The sequence below is a fragment of the Sinocyclocheilus grahami genome, unplaced genomic scaffold (genome assembly GCF_001515645.1).
Source record: "Sinocyclocheilus grahami isolate Dianchi unplaced genomic scaffold, SAMN03320097.WGS_v1.1 scaffold524.1, whole genome shotgun sequence".
In the NCBI taxonomy this organism is placed as follows: Eukaryota; Metazoa; Chordata; class Actinopteri; order Cypriniformes; family Cyprinidae; genus Sinocyclocheilus; species Sinocyclocheilus grahami.
In genome coordinates this window covers 123,802-136,282 of record NW_015505703.1, presented here as the reverse complement: position 1 = coordinate 136,282, position 12,481 = coordinate 123,802, and the positions used below count along the sequence as shown (strand labels likewise).

The 12,481-nt window shown below is 40.1% G+C and overlaps 1 protein-coding gene across 1 annotated transcript in view; it reads right to left on the bottom strand.

Annotated features, from left to right (window-relative positions):
- LOC107555075 (centrosomal protein of 112 kDa-like) overlaps positions 1-12,481 on the bottom strand; it is a 161,680-nt gene that overhangs the window by 30,561 nt on the left and 118,638 nt on the right. Inside the window, 2 exon segments of the mRNA XM_016237772.1 lie at positions 7,167-7,200; positions 7,202-7,305. Coding sequence (XP_016093258.1) covers positions 7,167-7,200; positions 7,202-7,305 — 138 coding nt within the window.

The window sequence follows — 12,481 nt, the reverse complement described above, 5'->3', positions numbered from 1 at the left end:
GAACATCCATCCTTTGGTAAGAGTAGTAGTCACAATTTCAGCCTGTAGCCGACTTATTTGGGGGATATCATATTCATAAATGAGTTTCCACAAAGAACCCAATTGTTCACTTTTAAGACATTACTGTTATGATTAGTAATTAATTGGTTATTCTTTATTAATTGGTCATAGTTCTCAAGTAGTTCTCAATGAGGATATATATTTTTGAGTAATTATCAAATATCTAATAGGGAACTACCTTCGTCCTAAATTTGCTACTGCTTACTGCTTAGTTAATCTTGCTTATCTATTAGTTAATAGTATTAAGTTAAGTGTTAATGTAGTACTACCTATTATTTCCTGCATAGTTACTTGTTAACAACGGACCATTATTCTAAAGTGTTACCCACATTTGTTCCAGATGCCATGGGCTTGAACTTGAGCAGACAAAAAAAACAACAACAAAAAAACAAGATGGGTAAGTGACATTACAGTCCAAGGGTTAGTTCATCCAAAAATGAAAATTCTGATATCAATTACTTTCATCATTTACTCTCATTATTTACCCACTTCACTCCAAACCTGTAAGAGTTTCTTTCTTTTGCAGAACACAAAAGATTTATACATAATGTTTCAATCGCTTTTGCCCAAACCACACACACACACACACACACACACACACACACACACACACACACACATTCAGTGGGATTCAAAAACTCATGTCAGGACGCGTTCTCTCATCAGACCTGTTTTAACATGTTGCTGCTGCATCACACACACATCTTAAAGTGTGTGTGTGTGTGTTTGAGATAGCCTTGAGAATACACACATCAACCCCCAACCTCAAATGAACACATGAGCACACATGAAAGAATCAATTATAGGCAGGACTAGCAGTGGAGGGCCGCATCTGAGCAATTGAAAGTATAATTTCAACATGTGCTTCAACATCTGCTGCAGTCTGATTGCTAGATTTCTACATATTCTGAAGAAAAGGTGGTGGTTGTCTGTGCAAAGCTCAACACCATGGTCCAAGATCTGAATAGTTGCCAGCGTATAGCAAGACAGTTGCTAGGATGTTCTGAGCAATTTAGCAGTGCATTGCTCTGGGAATGCTATAATGTCTTTGGTGGTTTCCAGTGCATTTATATGTAGCTGCTAGTGTGATCTGGGCAGCTGCTCCAATCTAAGTGGCTCGATTCCTCCTACAAAGTGTGTTTTTCACCTGTCTCATCATCCACATGAACAAAACTCATTGCTTCTCACAGAAGCTCAAAACTGCTTGCCCCCTAGAGGTTCCTAGGGTTAAGTGGCTCTTGCAACCCCTAATAGGGACCACTTCTCACTATTAACTAATTGCTTATTAGCATCTCTATTTTTAACATATTGGCTGTTTATTAGTACTTATTAAGCATTTATTGTACATGACCATATTCTACATCCCAAATCCTACCCAATATCCAAACTTAACAACTACCTTACTAACTATTAATAAGCAGTAAACTAGGAGTTTATTGAGGCAAAAGTTGTAATGGTTTGTTAATAGTGAGAATTGGACTGAAGTGTGACTGAAGATTCTTTTCAAGAGTTTGAATTCTTCTAAAGTTTTGTCTTGAGATCAATCATAAGCAAAACGATAAGAATTATCTTAAGAAGAATTTTTGAGGATACAAAATATTCTTAAGTTTTTTTCTTAGGTTAGAAAATAATAAGAAAATGGCAGTTAAGAAGAAATTTCTTCTTAAGAATGTTTCATGAATCCGGCCCCAGAGCTTTAACCACTACACTATACCACAGCAGCTCTTCTGGACTGGGACATGATGCAGGATGGGTAGGGATAGCATGGGGTGGTGTAGTCTAGTGGTTAAAAATCTGGGCTGGTGACTGAAAGGTTGTAGGTTTAAACCTCACAAGTGCTGATTTGTCATTATTGAGTTCATGACCTTGAGACTAAACCTCAGGATATAGCAGGACAGCGGTTCTCAACCAGTGTGCCAAGTCTCAAAATTGGGCAGCAATAGGGTCACAGACTGTATTGAAGTACAAAATAATACTCATGTAGTATTTTGTATTTCATACAGTATGGTTGGTTCAGATTCATTTGGTACAATCTTGTCAAATTAGGTAGACAAAAAGTTAGTTCAAGTCCTCCTGGGAAGTTTGTTCATTTTACACAATAAAGTTGATCATCACATTAACTTAATACTGTGTGTAATTTAAACTCAAATTTCTGCATTAATTGAATTTCTAAGTTGTAGTAACTCAATAAAATTGTCTTGTTAACTCTGAAAACTGGGTAGTGGATTTCTAGTTCCCAGCATGCTTTGCATAGGACTGGATAAGAAGAGTAAGAATAGTTTTTTTAGTGAAGGGAAAGACCTGTTAGTGTTTAATGCTGTTATGTTTGACATTTGAAAGTATTTCTGTTTTGTTATGCTGTAATGTTTTTGTGGTAAGTTTAGGTATTAAGGGATCTAAAATATGGTCATGTAGAATAAGGCATTAATATGTGCTTTATAAGCACTAATAAACAATATGCTAGTAATACGCATGCTAATAAGCAACTAGTTAATAGTGAGAATTGGTCCTTAAAATAAAGTGTTGAAAAAAAGATAGCATAAATTGGTTCCAGGACCAAAAATCCATTAGCTGAAGTTCTTTTTTTTTCTTTTGAGTAATCAACTTAAAAATATGTTTACATTACAAATTAAGTTATTCTAACTCAGTGTAGTGTCTTGGTTGAACATAATTTCATTGGAAGTTGTCATTACTCAAAAAGTTGATGCAAACGGTTGAATAATTTTTTTTAAGCTAATATTTTTTCAGCGTGTTACTTTTGTTGGAGCAAAACGGATCTACAAAAAAGATTTTTAACTCTACTTCTACAAAATAATGAATAAAGAATGTGCATCAGGTGTGTTTTTGTTCAATTTATGAATGCTGTACATTGAATCTTTATATATTCGTAATGGTACTTATACAGTATTTTGTATATACTAGTTATATTATGACTATGACTCAAAACATCATAACACAGGGAACCCCAACTCTGGCCCTCGAGATCCACTTTTATGCAGAGTTTAGCTCCAACCCTAATCAAACACACTTGAACAATCCAATCAAGGTCTTCAGGATTACTAGAAAGTTACAGGCAGGTATGCTTGGCTGAGGAAATCACACTTCCATTCTAGACTAGATCAGATGAGCAGACTAATGAACTTAAAGCTGGCAGTGACAACAAAGCATGGACATATCTTCATGTTGTCTTCCTGTATGTTATAAATAGAGAAGCCGGCATCAGAATGACACATGCCATATGTGACCCGGATGCATGAGGCTCTGCGAGATTTGTCGCATGCTGCGTGAGTGATGTCAGAGCAAGAGTGCAGCATGGCAGGGCTCCTGCTGTGATGGAGGCACTGATCAAAGTGCTGCGGTTTGACACTGGAGGTGGGGAGCTATTGTTGATGTCACAGCCAGGCATGGCAGCAGAATTCGAGAGCAAAGCCAGGCTTAAACAGCAGCTGTGCATGATGGGACTGCTGGGTTTAAGCAGTGGGTTGAAACCAGACCAGCATACGCGTCCTTCCTTGCCATCTGCGTGCAGGAACACAACTGCACCAAGGTGAGTCACAATGTGGCTGAATGGCTTTGAACACAGGTACGTATCTGAAAGGATGTCCACAGTCATATCTGCATAAGAACTAGTTGTAGGAGCACATGCTACTGCCAATCAGACAGAGGGTAAAAAAAACAAAAAAAAAACGGTTAACAGCAGTACATCAAAAATACGCAGTCACTCTGTTTCAACAGCAAGACAGCAGCCTACCTAGGGAACATTTTAAGGCATCATAGACGTGCTTTGAATGTGAAGGCCTTTACAATCAGTAGGCTGCATTTCAGGTCACCTGTTTTTTGCCACATTCTAATGCATGCTTCATCAATACAGCAATACCAGAATGCATTGTGACAATGTCAATGTCTGGTATCTATGGGAAAAAAAGATTACTGAGAGGGGATCAGTGTGAACCAAACGCTCTAGAAGACAACTTCTGCAGCATTTGTATAGAGCCTTTGAAGATGAAAATAAAAGAGGTCAAACAGCCACTTTCACACTCAATGTGAGCAGAGGCCTTTGTTCTAGAAGTTTGTTACCCATTCATTCTCTCCATAGGCATTAAAACAAAACTTCAATTAACTATTAACTTTTACCTCAATAAACACCTAATTTTCTGCTTATTAATAGTTATTAAAGTGGTTAGGTTTAAGTATGTGGTAGGATTAAGGGATCTAAAATATGGGCAGGCTACTGAGCAACTAGTTCATAGTGAGAATTTGTTACCTAAACTAAAGTGTTACCAAAAGTTGAATTCATACTGACTTGTGGCTTCTACAGAAGCACATGCCATCAACAAGTCTTGCATGCTTTATATGTTTTCAGAAGTTTGCTATGAGCTGGGCAAATAAGAAGAATGAAAAAATCATACAGAGGTAACACATATACTCTGACAGGACTATTTTGGGCCTTATACAGACGTATGTAGCACAGTCTATTAAAGACAGAAGAAAGGTTTTCATAAGCAGTCTTTCTAAAGCTTTCGGGTGGAGAAAGTGTGACTTTAGGAGACTTGACAAACAAACGAGTTTCATCTTAAGCAATATGAGCAACAGAGACATCTGATAGCAGACAGTGCAATCAGAACAACTGTTTTGAAATTATTGCATTCAAACGTGCCACACTTTGATGTTTCTTTCTGCTCTTTTTTTGTCTCAAACCCTTCAGCTTTCATAATCTGCCTTTGAAGTGTGCGACTTGGCAACAATGTCAGTGTGTGACACACTTATTCTTACCATCCAAACACACACAGGCTGTGCAAACCATTATTTCCTGAACTATTCTTTTCTCTCTCTCTCTCTCTGTCTTATCAGTAATGCTATACATATGTCTGGACTTACATCAACTAGTTAGTCATTAATTAGACTCTCATTAACAGCAGTTAACACTCTGGACTCGGAACACTGAGCACACTGAAGGTTTTGCGTGGAGAAACTACAATCCCTGACTGACAGAGCAAGTTAGACTCCATTATGCTCCTAATCTGCTGAACCTTGTGTCAATCTGAAACTCACTCATAACAAGAGAGCCGGAGATCGTGATTGCGCTGACACAGTCTAAAGGTCAGTATTTATTTCAGTAAAGTACTGAGTATGTTTTCAGATTATGACATTGTAAATGCATGTCACACTGTATTCATAATAATCAGCAGACTGTGGGAAACACATGACATATGCAGGTCTGGAAAGGTTGTTTCCTTTATTAGGCTATAAGAAGCTTTTAGCAGCTGATATCGTTTCCACACTTGCACATAATTTCAGTATCTATCCTGTCAGAACCTTCATAGTTAACTCATTCATACTGATAAAACTCTGATCGAACTGGCACTTTTGATCATACACTCCAAGTATGGTTTAGGCATTAAAGGGGTCATATGATGTGATTTCAAGTTTTCCTTTCTCTTTGGAGTGTTACAAGCTGATTGTGCATAGATAAGATCCCTGAAGTTGCAAAGACTAAAGTCTCAAAACCAAAGAGATATTCTTTATCAAAGTTAAGACTCTGCCACGCCCCCCTAAAACGGCTCGTTCTAACACGCCCCCACATGTCTACCTCACTATGTGAAAATATTTGCATAATGCCGCCCAAATGTTCACGCAAAGAAAGAAGGCTTGGTTTCAGTTAGTGTTGATGCAGCATGTCAGGGAGACGCTGTGTGTTTCTAGGCGAAAGCAAAAGCACTGCATTTTATGGACGGTTTCATGAACCTAGGAGAGGAGATAATTCTGACTTTGCTATGACAAGGCGGGGCATAGAGGACTTACAATAATGAACAGTATTTGAAAAATAATGTGTTTTTTGAACATTAAAGCATGTCAACATATTCTGTTACACCAAATACACAAAATAATGATCTTTAAAAAAGCATCATATGACCCCTTTAAGGAAGAAATTAAATCCAGTTAAACAAAGGAGATATATCAGGAAATCTAATCAATGCTATTCACAGTGTAATTTCCCAAACTTTTGAATGGGGTTATTTTAATAATTTCAGCTATTTTTTTCTTGTGGACTAAATGTAAACATATTTTATGTAAAATATCTTACTCAGGACAGTACTAAATACAAAAATAACATGCATGTTGTATGATCTCTCTTATTTTGTTAAAATTATTCACATTTTCACAGATTTTGCAAGGGGTTCCCAAACATTCGCATGCCACTGTACAGTTTACTGTTGCATACTGTTGCACATAGTATTATTTTTTTAAATGCACAATGCTAGTATTCCATTCTGAACACAGCTTCTATTTCAGCATGTGCTTATAATGTTTATGACGTACACACCATATTCACCGTTTGGGAGAGTACAGGAAAAGCAGCGGTCAGATCCAAAGGAGTGATTTCTAATTCTGACCCTGAACACAGAGAGCATTAGAGCCTTAGTGACAAAACCGAGCAGCTCAAAGCAGGGGTCACCACTTCAAAACGCTCATAAAAACACCACACTCCAATCGGCCATGATCCCAAACCCTCTTTGAAAGCTCCACAAAGGACAGCAGAGTCATGTCTACTCCATAAAAGCCGGGCCAGACTCCGGCACTCTGTACCGTCTCCTCTGTCATGCAAAAAGGCATGTTGGAGGCCTTTTGTGTGGAGTTGTTTCAGTTGTTACACACATAAAGAGCTGAAAACACTCAGTCAGCCATGATGGATTGGCAAAGACAACGGAACAAATCATTTGGATGAATCTAAAGAAGCCTCTCTGTTAAGGATGTTAACATGCCAACTTACATGAAAGTATTTTGCTGGGCCATATTCTACACTTATGTTGCCCAAATCCTCTTATTACACTAGGTTTGCTCACCAAAAATGTTTAGGTTTTTCATGTGTATTTAATTTGTTTTGCTTCTGTACCTTTAAAAATTCCTGTGTGATTGGCTAACCTCTTTGCATATGAAATAAGTAACTGAATACTCAATCGGTGTTGATATGCATCTGGAGATGCTTATATCACACCTGCAACACCAAAATCATACCTATTTGCTATACTGTTATTATCACGCAGCTGCCTGTTAACAGTCTGCTTGCTGATAAGATTACATGATGTGTATTTGTGTTTCCTGACCTTGCTGGTTTGGTCAGCATCTCTGTTGAGCTGTCTCCCAGCGGCTCTGCGCTTCCTGTTGTTGTCTCTCTAGACTCTGCTGCGTCTGGCGGCTGTCTTCCTTGACGCTGCTCAGAGACGTCTGCAGCTCAGCTATCACCTGTGTGGACACATCCAAACACACGCTCGTTCATCTTATAACAGATATGTCAGCAACAGGCTCCTGAGCTCAGTGATCAGTCAAGCTCCTCGGGGTTTGCTTTAATTACTCAGATAATGGATTCTGCTGAATTTAATGCTTGGCCATCTGGAGTCACAGTCTCCAGCAATGTCTTTGAGGTTTTCAGCAGGTCTTTTCACTGGAAGCTAAGATCTCAATTCAGCTGCTGGTGTTACATAATCAATCACCTACAATATATGCTCTGAATGTCAACAAACCAAGAAGAAATGGGTTTAGAGCTTCAGTGCTGGAGAAACTTCTGTAACTTAAGGCAGTTCAACTACAGTCAAGCTACTCTTTGTAGTAAAAAAGGCAGTGAACTACACTGAAGAGTGCTAATTTCATTAAAACTATTAAATTGTAATTCCATAAACTAAATGGGAATATATGAGTGTTATTTCTATAGAAAAGCCAATCCATGCAATGACTTAAAAACACTACTAAGAAAAGACTTGTTTCTGATTCAACTAGGGTTGTGCAAAACCCAACATGACAAAAACAGTTGATGTCAGACTACACTGATACTGTGTCACAGTGCGTAGGAGGGAAACGAGGAGACGAGGAGATGACTTTCAAAACTTGACTTTTAATAAACAAACCAAAAGAAAAGGAACACTAACATAGGGAGCGCAGGAAACACACATAGAATGACATTTAAGACTCGACAAGAAAACATGAGGCAGACTACACATTTATACTAAACTTAACGAGGGACAGACAGGTGCGATGAATAAACTAATAATGAGACAACGAGACAACGAGAACAGGAAACCAAACCAAATATGGGCATAAGGAAACATGAGTGAGAACTAGAACTTGGTGAGCAAAACACAAGAGACAGAAACACAGGCCTGACATAACTGGGGTGGTCACTCTGGAGGCCTCCAGGAGCAGGGTTCCAGGACGGAAGGCCTCCAGGGTGGCGCCCGTTCGGGACCCATGGCAGAGCCCTCCCTGGGCTTAACTGAGTATCTGGAGCCCTCCCTGGGCTTAATGGGGGATCCAGAGCCCTCCCAGGGCTTAACAGGGTTCTGGAGCCCTCCCCGGGCTCAACGGGGGATTAGGTGCCCTCCCTGGGCTAAACGGGGTATCAGGAGCCCTCCCTGGGTTTAACTGGAGATCTGGAGCCCTTCCAGGGCTGAACTGAGGATCAGGAGCCTGTCCTGGGCTAAATGAGGAATCAGGAGCCCTCCCTGGACTTAACTGGGGATCAGGAGTCCTTCCTGGGCTAAACTCAGGAACAGGAGCCCTCCTTGGGTTATACTCGGGAACTGGAGCCCTCTGTGGGCTATACTTGGGAACTGCGAAGCGCTTACGAGGAGTTGGCACTGGAGGGTGCTCTGGAGGAGCAGGCACAGCAAGGTGCTTTCGAGGAGCTGGCACTGGAGCCAACTCAGGGGCTGGAGCCGACACTGGAGCGAGCTCTGGGGCTGGAGCCGACGCTGGAGCGAGCTCTGTGGCTGGAGCCGATGCTGGAGCGAGCTCTGGGGCTAGGATGAAGGCAGAGAACAGTCCTTTTCTCTTCGTCCTCCTCCTTTGGTTACGGGTGAACTGGGTAGCTGGCGGGCTTGCATCAATGGGGGCCGGCGGGCTTGACAACGGTGCGGCCGGTGGTCTTGACTTCGTAGCGGCTGGTGGGCCTGACATCGGATTGGCTGGCGGGCTTGAGCTTCGGAGGACAGCGGCGAATTTGGGGTTGGGCAGGCGGTAGGAGCCGTTGGAGAGGTATGTGGAGGTTCTCGGCATAGGGTGAGCTGGCACGACGCTGCGCATTCCAGCGGGAGTTGGATGACGAGGCTCGGGAAGTTTCTTTACTTCTTCAACTTCAAAATCTGAACCATTTAGGAACAGCATGAGATTAATCAGCTCGATCAGGGGAAAATCACACATAAGAAGATCGCAGAGGATTATCTCGTCCTCCAACCCCAGCAGGAAGCACGCACCTAGAGCGGCGTCGTGCCAGCTCACCCGGTTAGAGAGCTCGAGAAAACCCTCCACATATCGCTCCAACCTCAGACCGCCCTGACGCAAACCCCACAGCACGTCAGTCATCTTTTTGTGGTCGAGTCTTCTGTCACGGTGCGTAGGAGGAAAACGAGGAGATGACTTTCAAAACTTGACTTTTAATAAACAAACCAAAAGAAAAGGAACACTAACATAGGGAGCGCAGGAGACACACATGGAATGACGTTTAAGACTTGACAAGAAAACATGAGGCAGACTACACATGTGGTGACAGGTGCGAGGAATCAACTAATAATGAGACAACTAAAACAGGAAACCAAACCAAATATGGGCATAAGGAAACACGAGGGAGAACTAGAACTTGGGGAACAAAACACAAGAGACAGGAACACAGGCCTGACATACAGCACTGGTTTCACTATTTTAATTTTATATTAATAACTGAGCAAATGACATGCTACTGAAACATTTTACATGACTTCACTGATTATGCATAAGCAACAGTGTGTTATGTCAACACCTTAAACTGTTTTTGAGAAAGTCTTAAGCAAAACTTGATTATTTTGCCCAATTACTTTGCATGTTTATCTGCATTCTGTAATCTTATGCAACATTTATGATTATATGTCAAGACCATAAAAAAAGTAAAATCAAAATCCCATGTAATGCATTATTGGTTTTTATTAATGAACAGATTTCGATGGTTATCAATTTTGTTGTCCAAACAAAACTGAAAACTGAAAAAGAACAGAGGAGCATGGAGAGAGAAGACGGACTGTTTAATGAAGCTCTAGCGAAATGAAAATTAGAAAAACTGGCCCTTTGAAATCTTGCAGGCCAAATTCAGATTCTATTTCAACTGCAGCCAAGAGAGCAGCAGCAGTAGCACAGCGCAGGGCAGCGGTGCAGCTCAGGCCTAGATAGATAACTGTTTATAGTGCAGAAGTGTTTGGAGGAACGGTTTTACTGGAATTCGTTCATTGTGTGGGAGTTGGGAGTGAACTTGGAGCGGACAAAGAGGGACAGATTAGGCTTATTTTGTCAGGGGGCGAACCACATGAAAGCACCAAACGCCCCATTATTATGGTAACATAAGTTCTCATGGTAATAATTATTTGGCTATACAGATTCTTGCATCAAGTCTTTTGCCTGAAGGGACACACTCGTCCCTCGATTGTTATTCCTCGCTCTTGATATTTGGGAATTTTGGTGTTAATGGCTTCAGCACATCTTCTTTCACTATAAAGCCTCTCTTTAGTTTGAGAGAAACGCTACACTGTAGCTACGAGGTCTTGACTGTATCCTAATGTCTTTCTGCTGGATGATCATATACGTAACAGTGATATAATGAGACATTAGGGAATCTTCAGAAATGATGGATCAATGCACAAACAGTTAATCATAGTTTCTACTAAATCACCGAGGTTACTACAGTAGATAATACTAGTAAAACTGTGATAACTTCACATCAGAACTTAAAGGCATAAAAAAAGAAAGAAAGAAATGAATTATAACAAGATTTTTACATTTACTGTAGACAATGTAAGTGTTATTTGCAGAACTTGGTGTTCTAAGCGGATGCTCGCATTTTACAATGTAAGAAATTCTCTAGATTCTCTAGATCTCTACATTTTTAAATGCAAGTCTTGCCACAATACAAAAACTGTAAGTCTGACCACTGAGGAAGAAAATATCACACCTCTGATTGAGAAGGTACCAGAAATTCGAAGAGACCCAAAACATTAAGAGCTAGCTTTGATATAGTGGTTTGAAATGATTTAAATACATAACAGAAAACACACTTGTAAATAAAATAATTTAATCAGACAGCCTGGTGCAGATCTGAAGCACATTAAAAGTAAGTCAACCACAGCCACATCATGATACGATTGTTGAGGTGTGATCTGTTATTTGATCAGATTACTTTAGTAGTTTGCACTAAAGTAGTGTGATACTAAATTTACACCACAACATCCAAGTTAAAACAGTAAAAGTAGCTGTAGTAACTATGGTAATTTGGTGGCTACTATGTTAAAAAGAGAAGCAACATAGTTTATTTTAGCATGAAATTAAATCTGAAAGAGTCAAATGTGTAAACCTCTGAGCTGTACTGTTTTCATATGCACATGAATAAAAATTAATAATGCAGCAACTCCAGCAAACATATCCATATGATGGTGGTGGTGAAAGGAGAGCTGTAGAAGGCAAAGCTTGTTTGGATAACACCTTGCCTCATCATTAGCTGGAGAGCTTCACACACTAGCGAGATTAAAGGCCAGTCAAAGAGGAGATGGATATCCAAAATGCTAATTAAAAACACTCCAGTACAGTGCACGCTCATAGCCGGAGCTGAGATCCCTCTAGACAATGCATGGCACGGTATGGATTTAATTGGTGCATTTCACATGCAATTACACAGCTTTGGGTACATCTGAGAGATGTCTGTTGATGGCATAGGTTAGTACATGCTTCAGAAGTTCAAAGGACACTTGTCTATATAACCTTGCAATGCCTTATGGGACGCTACAGCAAAAGCATTCTTTCACGGTTATTATTCCAAGGCCAAGAGGACATATTAAAGGAGACATTTTCAAGAATTGTTATGCTGCTCTTCTTGTATACAATGACAAACATAGTGAGAGATAGTACAAAAAGAACGTCAACACTCCATCATTTCTATAACCTCAAAACAAACTAAAATAAAAATGGCCACAAGTAAAATTCCGTTTTAGAACCATGGTATATTTTAAAATTGGAAATCTTTACAACCCACCTGCAATTAAACTGAAACAGCAGTAAATTTAAACTGAACTGGGTGACACTTTAGTTTGGGGAGCAATTCTCACTACTAACTAACTATTAACTATGACTTATTAATAGTTAGCAAGGTAGTTATCAAGTTTAGGTATGATGTAGGATTAAAGGCACAACATGTAATTTTCGCCACTAGAGGGCGCATATTCAAAATAAACAAAGAGACAAAGGTGTAGTTTGATGACGCTGTGACTGAGTGTGGAATCATGGGAGTTGTCGTCTTCATCCCCACAGCCGATGCAATCCGATGCGACTCGGGCAGAAATCATGTTCATGGATGAGCTAATGATTGATTAACTTAGTAGAATGAAGCAGGGTGAGGCTGAAAGCCGTCGAA